The sequence below is a fragment of the Anser brachyrhynchus genome (assembly GCF_964034855.1).
Source record: "Anser brachyrhynchus genome assembly, chromosome: 4".
Taxonomy (NCBI): domain Eukaryota; kingdom Metazoa; phylum Chordata; class Aves; order Anseriformes; family Anatidae; genus Anser; species Anser brachyrhynchus.
The window spans coordinates 20,978,950-20,990,610 of record NC_137698.1 but is presented as its reverse complement, the minus strand read 5'-3'; the positions used below and the strand labels follow the sequence as shown (position 1 = coordinate 20,990,610).

The 11,661-nt window shown below is 35.5% G+C and overlaps 1 protein-coding gene across 14 annotated transcripts in view; it reads left to right on the top strand.

The window, feature by feature from the left end:
• Positions 1-11,661, top strand: part of CFAP96 (cilia and flagella associated protein 96) — a 92,331-nt gene that overhangs the window by 657 nt on the left and 80,013 nt on the right. For 5 of the 14 annotated variants that reach the window (XR_013950940.1, XM_080591367.1, XM_080591375.1 and 2 more), the window contains exons 1-8: positions 290-401; positions 711-835; positions 1,902-2,121; positions 4,918-5,055; positions 5,143-5,218; positions 6,275-6,454; positions 8,514-8,686; positions 10,529-10,577. Coding sequence is in view for 13 of the 14 variants with exons in the window: in XM_080591367.1 (XP_080447493.1) it covers positions 316-401; positions 711-835; positions 1,902-2,121; positions 4,918-5,055; positions 5,143-5,218; positions 6,275-6,454; positions 8,514-8,686; positions 10,529-10,577 (1,047 nt within the window). In the remaining variant the exon portion in view is untranslated. Of the gene's footprint in view, positions 1-281; positions 416-647; positions 836-1,901; positions 2,122-4,917; positions 5,056-5,142; positions 5,219-6,274; positions 6,455-8,513; positions 8,687-10,528; positions 10,578-11,064; positions 11,457-11,661 lie in introns of those variants that run through there. The other 9 variants (XM_080591379.1, XM_080591370.1, XM_080591371.1 and 6 more) reach the window with 7 other exon arrangements.

Sequence of the window (11,661 nt, the reverse complement as noted above, 5' to 3'; positions counted from 1 at the left end):
TCTGCTAGCCAGAGCCCTCGTCATCCTCGTGCCTGGCCTGGTCTCTGCTGAGGCCCCCAGCTCCTCAGACCTGCGGGCTTGGCATCTCCCTTCCTGCTGTCAGGCTCATATGAGGGTGGCGGTGAGGAAAAAACAAACGTTTGCTATAAATCTTTGCACAGAAATCAAGAAGGAATTGCAGATATTCACCATGACCAGGCCTTGGACTGCAGTTAGAGGGCTTCCAAAATTCCACCGATGTGTTTTGTCTCAGACTTGTCCATATGATATCCTGCTGTACCATTAATTAAAAGTGCCTGAAAACCATAGCTAGAGATGACCCACAAGGTGAAGGAGGCTGCTTGGCGTGTTTCACTGCTAGCTATTAATACCACAAAACCTCTGATCTTAGCACTTGGAAGGTAACAGTTATAAAGTGAGTATATTCAGTAAGAGTTGTATTAAAAATGCATTTGGATTTCTCTTGTTGCTCCTGTTTCAAGTTTGTTTAACAAAGGCAATATAATGGTCTCTAAATCCCATGTAGTCTGTTTGTCCTTTAAGCACTAAAACTGTCAATCACATTGTAGATGACTTTTCTTCAGATTACATTTATTGCTAACATTTTTAGCCAAAACTTATTGCATTTTACTTATTTTTTTTTACAGGTGTTGACTGCTTATAGGCTTTTGCAGTAGCACAAATAAACAAGGATACTTCTACCTTTTCAGTGCAGTACACTGTCACACAGATCCAGCCATGCCTGCGGAAGGAAAAAGTGATATGGAGAGGATTGGCCTCTTCAGTGAAATGGGTTATGTTACCATTGGAGATAAATATGTATCACATTATATGCGTAAGTGCATTTAATTTTAATCAGTATTGAGCAATAGAGATCCCCTCCAGTGTCTAACTACTTTCAGAATTGCTGTTTTTTCTCTCTCTCTTTTTTTTTTTTTTATTAGAAGCAACTGATTTTTCATACATATTCTTTGCTTAGGTCAGAAAGGCTTGATATGCTGGAAAGAAAGAATGTAGCAAAGAAAGGAAAAATCGAGTAAAACTGAAAAATATGTATGCATAATAGATTCATAAAAATAACGTTTATTTAACATTGTTTTATTTACCATTTCTTTTAAATATTATTTTCATGCAAGTTACAAGTATTTTCCTGGTCTTGCGTAAAACAACAGTGTTTTTTATGTGCTCTTTCAGCAGGTCTTCTGTTATTTACAATTACATTGTTATTATTTTTAATTTAGTGTTGTAATTTAATGTTTGTTTGTTTATTCTGTTCTGGTCTCACTCATGAGTGTGAGGCTCCCCGTCCTGTCTTTTTTGGGGAACATTCTCCTTTCATTCTTCAATGTGAATACACATTGAAAAAGATAATTGTTGAACTTAGTAAGGTGACAGAGGTTGCTGCTTTGAAGTGATAATGCAGAATAATCCTCGCTTCTCAGTTCGGGTGCTTTTGCTGTAATGCTCTATCAGTGAGTGTGTCTGCCAAAACCCTGGCTGTCTCATCACTTCTACCACATTGAGCTGCGGGGGATTCAAAACCCAGCAGGAAGTTGACCTGGTCTGTAATCGGAGGGAGAGATACACCCCTGATGTATTACTCACAAATACTTATCAGCTCTAGTTCTGAACTGTAGTCTGGAGTAACTGACCTCCCTCAGTTGCCTGTAAAGCAAAAGTAGGTGCTGGAAAACTAAAAGTGGGTGCTGTGAATACGTTTCAGACACAATGTATATTATATGGTATAAATCATACAATATACATGTATGATATATGAAGGAAATGCTCTGTAGTACATTCTTTCTGCCACCCACCCACCCAGATCCAAGCCTTATTTTTTAATGTAGTCTAAGGGAAGCACTAACATCAAATGGTTATTTACAGTGCTTACTTTTTTAAAGGCCCTTTTAATGAAGCTGCGAGCAAGAACAAACAGATGTTACCTGGGGGTTCCAAAACATTGTCAGCTCTTCAAGCAGGTTATTTTGAGCCTCAGTTCCTGAGGATTTTCGATGGTGAAGCCTACTCAAACCCTGTTCAGCTAAGGAGACGCTATAGATTGGCAGAATCAAAGAAAAATTTGGGCAAAGCTTTCCTTCCCAGTAATGGAGACAAATTGCCGTAAGTATTATGATAATATTTTAAATTGACCTTTTTTCTGTTCTGTACACTGAAGATAGTTTTCATAGATGATTTCTTATAAAACCTGTAATGGGAATACAATACTGTTGTTTTATACAATGTAGTGTTAGTCAGTACTGAACTTATGAGCAGCGGCCCATAACTGGAGATAAAGGAAGGCTGGACGCAGGTAGGGATAAGGACTTGATGCTTGCTCTTAACCACTGTTTCATGCATCTGTCTAATGCTATGTACAATTTTCTTATCTTTTAGCTTTCCATTTTCAATGAAAATGAAGATGAATATGGGAAAAGCGTGTGGATAACTAACAAATGAATATTTCATTTTAATTTAGCAGGAAATCTGTTGGAACTTTTCAGATACAGTATTTTCTCCCATTTATGAGCCTCCCAAAATATAGATAGCATATATATTACAAAAACAGCAGGAAAAGGGGCTATTAACAGTGTGAATTCATATGCATTATCTTTTTGCTAGAAAAAAATGCCAATTAGCCTATGGGATGATTAGAAGATGTTACAGAGTTGAGGAGTATATGCAGAATAACATTCAAATAAATACATCTTTGCTATTTGCACAACATTAATTGCATGACAAAATGATAGCAATGCAATTGGTTTCCTATAACTACTATGATTAACATGTAAAGAAAACAGAGTCTAGTTACTTGTTTATGACAGTACAATCTTCTGTTCTTGTTGCTGCAATGAGAGACAGGATTCAGCCTGTGTACAGGGCCTGGTTCTTACAGTCTCGTGGTTTTATTTAGCCATATCTTTCTGCAGCTTTCCCTTTGGAAAGTTTAGAAAGTAACCTCTTATCTATTCTATATAACTATTTTGAGATGCAAGGATTAGCTATGTTCTGTCATATGTTACAGGAGCATTTTAGCTGTTAACAGGGCTGTAAGACCTGGTGTGTAGGCTTTCTGTCGGACATACACGTGGTATTTCTGGTGACAGAAAATGTGCAAGCCCTATGTTCAAAACTTTCTTTCTACTTCAACTTTACTTTTATAGCAAGCAAACAATTTATTGGGGTTTAACTGTTAGAAACACCTAGGCACTAATTTCAAATCTGTGTCAGTCGAGAGTCCTGTTCACGTGCTTTCTAGGTTCAGTCTTGCTCTTCTCCACCAAGTTGCTTACAACAAACACCTGCCAGCGTGCCCTCCTCCATCGACCGCCTCCACAAATGCACTTGTTTGATGTGTGTTTAGTGGTTCATGTTCTTTTTTGGGTTGTAAGACTTTTGAGTTCTTCTAGAAATAACTTTGGGACAGGTTCTTTATCCTCTCCTGAATCTGTACTGGCACAGAAGTACAAAGCAGAGGCTGGGAGGGTAACCACCGTCTTCTCTTTTAATGGAATCCTCAGGCAAGTAATGCAGTGATTGTACCTTTCTTGTATCTGAAACTGACTCATATCTCACCTAGGGAACTAGAACAGGGCTGTATCTGTTGCTGTTCTTCATGTTGTTATTCTTGGCTGCCTGAATAGCAACAACTGTTGTAACTCTTTCCTTTACAAGGGAGCCATGTTTATTGTTGGCTGCAAATGCAGAGGTTGCAGAGATGTCACATTCTGAAGATGTGACTGAAGCCTAGGCCTTTATTTTCTTCCTATGTCCTTTCTTTATTATTTTGTTACTGGCATATAAAAAGCCTACTTGCAAAAAAGACATTTAAAGAACATGAGGCAAAGCACTTATAAGCTGGGAAATGCCAAGATAAAGGTTGTCTGTGCTTTGTCAGTTTGCCCATTTTCCCCTGTATTTGGGTTTATGAAGCCCAAAAGTAAAGGGAGGGTAATGAACAGGCAATGGTTAGTGTTCTGTGCAAAGATGGCAAATGTTACCTTGGCATCCTAATCCTGTCAGTATTCATTAATGGCTTGTTTAAATAGGGACTCTTTAAATAGGACACTTCACTTTTTCCCCGCAATAATTACAGACAGGCCAGCCAAAGCAGATTACCCGAGCTGTCTGGAGTAATTGACAAATCCCATACAGTAGTCCCTGTTTATATTTTTCTGTTCAGTTTTGGATGGTGGAGGCAGGGGGTTCTTTGTTTGGGGTTGTTCTGTGACCAGTGTAGCTGCAGCTTAGCGACCAAATTGCCATTCAGCTATTTCATCAGTTCGTCGTACGTTTATCAGCAAATACTGATTTTCAGGTTGGTCATGAAAACCAGTCTGTGAATTCCTGCAGCTTTCTAGACAGAGGGGTTTCTCCTAAATGAGTTGTGCCTCCTTTTATTTTCTTCTGTGACGAGGCAGAAAGATAACTAATATTTAGCATGTCCAGCAAAAAAAAAAAAAAAAGTCTTTCAGACCACTACTCCACATTGCTTGCTGCTCCGTTATTATAATGACAGTAAATTACTGTTCTCTGTAAACTTGTGGTAAAGACTGTCCTCTTGTCATCAAGCAAATCTGTTTAGCCTGTTTCTCTGGCTGGCTGTTTGTGAATATCAGTCTGTACTAGTATTATTTCACCTTGTTGGTGCAAAATTGATAATAATATAACTGTTTATATTATTGAGATGCCTCAAAACTTCGTCTCTGCTGACACCTTGTTTCTTTTCTGTCCATAACACCGTACACAGAATTCCTGTAATTGTAGTTCCTTGCACAGTGGATCTGGCCTGGTTTTATGTTTAACTCTGGAGACGTTACTTGTTTGGGTTTTCTACACATTATCATTTTGGCACACTACATATGGAAAGCCTGAAATATTTGCAAAGGTCTAATTAATGTGTTAATTTGTTATTTTTAGATGTGGAAAGGGCAGCTATTATGGAACTATAGGAGGTCCATTCGCATACTTTAGTGCACAATTGAAAGCCAGAGAAAGATACGTTCCTCCTGGAAAGAATTTTTATACTAATCCAGAAAAAAAAGGAACCGGATATGGGTAACTTCACTTCCTACTTTTTGCGGAGTAATTTATTAAATCTTTCATGAATTTTGAACATCTGACTAATTCATTCTCTTTTTACAGTTATGCAAATCTTACCATAGGAGAACAATATCCACATGAACCAGATGGGTATGAATTAGAAAAATTAAATGCAAAGGTAAAAAAAAAAGTCTTTATTATGTATCAGTCATTTTTATTTATTAGAATTTACGTGAACTCTTGTTCCCTATGACACTTCCTTTAACTTAAAGTCACAATGTTTATTTACAAGGTGGAGGAAGGAAAACAAATCAATCACCGTACTGTAAAAAAAAGGATTTAGTTTTAGTTACTTTATTATTTTTTCATGACAACTGGGAATATCCCACACAAGTTCTACCATTCAAGATTTGACCTTAGTGTTTTTATGTGTGAAGACATTAAGCCGCAATTGCAGTAATGACCAAACAATTCATATAGTAAGAACAATCGTAATTCTGTCATTGTCAGAAATGGGACCTTATTTTTGTAGAAGCTTTATAATAACAAAACAAAACAAAACCCTGTTCCTTTTTATCATATAAGTTCATAAATCTAAGACAGCTCCTAAATTTCCTTGCACCGATTTTAGTTTTCCTATGTATTTTCATTATATAAAGTGAAAAATTTTAGCAGAAGTACATTTTTTTTGGCCTAGGGTAAGAACAAGATTAGAAGAAACAATTCAGTTACCCACAGTTGAGACAAATTCGGAGTCAAACCTGTATTATTTTAAAGTAGAATCTGGGAAGTTGACATCTCCCATGGTGCAAAGAGCTGATTCATAGAGAAGCTCAATGTAGTAAGGTGCTCAGATTCTGGGAAATGTAGTGGCAACTGCTCACAACTGTGAGCTGCTATGCAGCTGGGATGCATGCAAGCAGCATTTTCAATATGTATATATGCATGTATGCCCAAAATACAGGTATAGCAATAATGTTAGACACGTCTTTAATGAATAGTGCTTTTCCTGACATTTTTCTACCACACTTTTGTAGTGATTGTTGTGCTTTCTGGTCAGTGTCTCTGTATGCTCCATCATACATGGTGTGTATTTAAATACCTTGATCAAATGAGAGAAGACAGAGTGAACATTCTCCAGGACTGAATTTAAATGCTTTCAATTTTTCAGTTAGAAGAATAAAATACAGCAAGAAAGATCAATATTCTTTCTTTCAAAGTATTTGTTTTACAGAAAGCACGAGAAGAACACAAGCGTTTGGTTAAAGGAGGGCCTTTCAAGATCAATCTACATCCCCAGGATTATTTTGACGTGAATCCTTATTTTAATGACAAACCTTTGCCACCTCTGAAGAAACCACCTCCAGAGAAGCCAATTGCACCACCTTTTAAACCAAGTTCTCCTGCTAAAAAGGTTAGTTTATCTTACAGCTACTGGAAACAAAGGATGAATATTTGGGTATTTCTGGTTAAGCTTTGCATGTAGTACATAAGATAGAAACCAATGTTTCTTTTTGCTATTACTTTCTTACTGTTAAAAGTGCGAAAGATATTACTCAGTTTATTTTTGCTTTCATTTTGCAAGGTAATGAAATCTTGTTTGACCCAATACTACCTGATAACCAGTTTCAAATAGCCTAAAAAGCCTTTTTTTCTTTTAGAAATCTGCATTGTGCTGTTAACATATGTTTAAATGACTACATATGCCATGAAAAACATTCAAAGCGGAAGGTTATGCAATAAATAACAGTAAGAATGGGTTACTCTAGCAAAATGAAATGCTCTTCTATTTTGGACTCTGTCAGTCACTCGTATCATTTTTGAACCTGTTGATTACTACCAGTCTATATAGTTATCTTTTATATATATATATTTTATATTTATATGTCTTTATATATATATCTTTTATATATATATATAAAAGGTAATTACTAGAAGTGTCACGGGAATGGATAGCTAGAAGGAGCAGAAAATCTCAGGTTAGGGCCGCTGCCCAGGGAAGGTCTGCAGGACTTAACTTAGGTTGCAGGAGATAACTCAGGAGTTAGCAGCAGACACAGATTTGGAATCAGCTTTTTTTTTTTTTAGAATTTTCTAATTCTTCAGTAGTTAGGAGATGGATGGGAATAAATGCATGTGGAAGGGCTCAGAGGACATAAGGAGTGAAGCTTGGGGTTAGTGTTGAGGAACGTAGTTCATTTGTTCCAGGTGCTTAGTGTTGTTATTTCTTAAAATCCAAATGGCTGCTTTTGCATTCCATAAAGCATTCCACCTTGATAGAGTTTTGTGAGATGAGATACTAAGTTTATGTCATTCACTTCAGGCTAAATCTTAATTCCAGTTTGAAATGGGCTTAAGATATAGGTGCATAAATCTGTCTCTCTTAGATGACTCCAGATACTTAATACAGTAACACCCCTTAATCAGTCCCTTTTCTATTCTTTGTTTTGGAGTTCCATTGCCAGTCATTTAATACCATGTTCTGCTAGCCATCATTTCACAATTATTCCGTCCTTCACCCTTGACTTATTTGACTGATACTGATTCATCTGAGAAAGGTGACGATAGCAGTGAAATTGTAACTATTTGGAAAGAGATAGCAAGAATACACACACATGAGAAATTATGTCGGGTGCTCAGCCTCACAGATGAAGCAGCTGAGATCCTTCAGTAGGGCAAAGCATTCTGAAAAGTCAGCTGCCAGACAGTCAGCACCTCTTCTGGCTGACAATGCCAGGGATCCTGCTCCTGGCTCTCCGTACTCCTCACTGTATATGCCGTCCCCATATATATAAATTATGTGCACAGAGTTCCTCTTTGCTATGCAAATCCTTATAGGAAAAATTGCTGTAGTGTTTAGATTGAATCATTTAATGTTGCACTTTTATGGGATGCAGCCTCAACAGATGGTAGGTTTTAGCTGTACTTGTGGATTGCAAAGAGTTAATAAGGCCCCTGCATGCTTTTTAACTAAAATTTCCCACTGTTGTAGTATTAGTGGACATAATATTACAGGAAAAGCCGATGTTGTATTCAGTCCAATCAAGCATATTGCTAATAATGCCAAAGTCTTACCTGTGTGGAATGATCGCTACACCTGCACCAGACATTGAGGTGTGCTAATGAACTAAAAGTGGCATAAGAATTCTCTCTCTTTTTATTTTTTCCACAACATAACTCATTTTATGAGTTATAATTTTACTTTTTCTATCACATTTTTATGATCCTGCCCTCAAAATCCAGACTTACAAAGAACATTTTAAACTGTGAATTCATCTAAATAATTACTAACATTTTCCTTAAAGTTTACAATGGAGCAGCATTTAGGCAGCAGTTGGTTTCTGTTTTTTATATAATATGATACAGTCTGCTATTCAGTATTCTTACTTGCTTTTGCATGAAAAACATGTTAATTAACTTAATTGTTTTGTAGATTGGCACTTTGAAGGGTTCTTTTTTTTTTTTCTCTTCAGTCAGGGGGCATGAAAGGAGGCACATTTGATCCTTATCCAAGCCATTCTGCTGATCCTTATGTAATTAAAAAATTTATGGCTGTCCCAACCAGTAAAGAACGAAAGATTTTCTATCCTCCTCCTGGATCAAAAAGCAGACCTGTTACAAGCATAATAACTTTAAATGTCACAAGGTAAGCCTCTTTAATTTAAGTTCATGTTTCATATATGCTGTCTACCAAAATTCATTAGCACAACTGTTTATTATAGTCTAAATTAATTAAATAATTGAAGGAATTAATTATTGACAAAAGGATAAGAAATCTGTAAAGAACCTGGCTTTCAAAATTTATTCCTACACTTTTGTAAATTCAGGTTATTGTAAAAGACTATACATATCCTGGAGATCTTCAAAATCATGCTGTACAGTTATCACTTAAAAAATACATATTTTTTTTCCTGACTTAGTAAATGCAAAAAGACAGGAGTGCTCCTATTAAAAACAAAATCTGCTTTTGTTTTCCCTTGTTTATGGAATAAAATTGGCTCCCTCTGCTGGCAAAAGTAGTACTAGTTAATTTAAGCCTGTGAAGCTCTGGAAACAATGGCACTCAGATTAGATTGCTGACTATAAACATGTCTCTGTGTAATGTTAGAAGAGACATTATAATACTATGGATAGGTATATAATCACATTCTTTATTTTTACTTTTTATCATGCTAAGGTATAACCTTTAAATAAATTTATTTTCTGTGTTTGGCTTTATTGTAATTCAAGCAGATAATCATGGCTGTGTTCTTTGGAGTTATTCAGAGAAATCACTTTCAAATGCAGATTTCTAAGGTTGCATGTACAGCAGCTAAACATAGACACCGATGTGCTTTTTGTTTTTTGCGTGCTTCATGAAAAACATGAAATATTTTAGAAATGTTTGCTTAAAATTTTGAAAACTGTCTTAATGTGAAACATCTGTTTCACATTTGTGATTTTTCTTTTACATATCATATGTGAAGTCTAAGAAATACTGCTCTTTTATCTACCCATTACTGTTCTATTTAGTTTATTTCACCAAAAATCTGAATTTGCATAAACACTTTTAAAGTTGCAGGAATATTTTGAAATTTATATTTTTGCTGATAAGGCCAAACCAGAAGCTACATATTACTACTCCACATTACTTTTTATACCAATGGAAACTAAGAAATAATTGAAAGTACCTTTGTATACCTAGAAGCCTGTTAGCTACTAACTCTGATATAAGAAAGTACAGACTTCCATATGCCCACTGGTGTTTTTAAACTAGTGAAAGGGAAAAAGAATGGTATACTGGTCTGAGGAACCTTATCAGTGTATTGTTTGTATTGTTGTTTCATCAACAGAATAAAAATTCATGTTCCCAAATGAGATGTTATTATTGGAAAAAACGAGCTGCGTGTGAAGTAGGTTTTGAAATTGAAAGGGAGTAGCTGATTGTGAAGTATCACCATGTGCTCAGGGATACAAATATGATGGAATCATTAAAAATGTTTGTAAAGAGACACAAAACACACAGCTCCAACAGAAATTCCATAGAGAGAAATTAAAAATACTACTTCAAATTCTCTGCTACTATTTCTCTCCTCACAATTTTAAAGACAGTATTTATTTTTGCTTCATTATTCCTAGGTTTAGTGGAATGAGAATTGTGAACAGCATTTATTATAAGTATGAAGCTTATAGCTCATACAGTTAAGAAATTTGGTAAGACATTTTTCAAATCATCTGCTTACCCACTAAATTACAATGTTTATGTACTTTCCCATGGAAAGCTTATTTTCTGATATTTTGACCATAATTCTACAATTGGATTTGCTAACGTAGATTTTTGCTCTCACACAGAGCTCCATTGATACCAGTTAGGCTCCACAAGGATTAAAGTCGTTAAATCTAATTATAGGAAAGGGTGTAGCAGTTTTTAATTTCTATAAAAACTCTCCTATTTTGTACAGTGATATTCTACCAAAAGCTAATAAGTCACTCTTAATTTACATTCCAGATCAATAAATGCAAATAACTACAAGACTGCACACCTGACATCTGATTAGGTAAACATGATGAAATGAAGGATATACTTTTTAGATTGTCACCTCTTAACAGTACGCTTGCTAATAGGCATTCAAAGCAAATAAAAATGTGAAAAGTGGAATTTGAGTATATATGGCAATACAATATATATATATTTTTGTAATTATTGAGAATGCAATATTTGGTTATAACGCTATAATAATTTAAAGTCATATATTCAGTAAGTCCAAGGGTAAATATTTTTTCATCTTATTGCTTAACTGGACTTTTTGATATGTACTTTTACAAAACATACTTTCTAATGAGTAATTTAGGTTGCAAATTCATTATATATTATGGTGGAAGAAAGGGCACATCTTTCACAGTGAGTATTAGTGTATGTATCAACCCAATAATTCAGTTGTTGCCCATAGTGAAACTAAGGTCATTGTTTACCTTTATTAGAATTACAACTTGTAGTTTATTTCCACTGTACATTGTGTAAAAACTGTCGTATAAAATCTTCAGTTATGATGACCTTCTCAAGATGACCAATATCAGGCATTGTTCGAAACCTGCCCGCAATCAGCCTATTATAAAAGGAGTCCTCTCTATTGAACAGCATCTGTTTACCACTCTTCCTGTGTTTCCTGACAGCCCTAAGTGTTGCCATATTCTCCAAGAGCAGCTCAGTTTCACTTTGTGTGTATGGAAGGATCCTAATAAACCTGATCCAACTTTCAAACTAGCTTCTTCTTGGATGGAACTGTGATCCTAAATGAACACCTTAGCTCTACCTTACTAATTTTTGTCAGATTTTTATACGTGGTCCAAGAAATCTGTTCATGTAAATACAAAGCTATTTTATTGTTTAAAAAAAAAAAAGAAAATATCCAAATAAATCATAAATATCCAAATTATTTCATGAAGAAAACATTTATTCTTTTTTGTAAGTATCCTTTTTGCTGTTCACAGGATGAGTATTTTTTTAAGAATTTCTAGACTGGATCTCTCATTTCCATAAAAGAAAATAAAAATAAAACCAATGGTTGTTGGCCAGGTCTACCAGCACTTGCTAAGGTGTAAAACCCCTTCCTTTGAGATCAAGAGGACCCAACCATATTT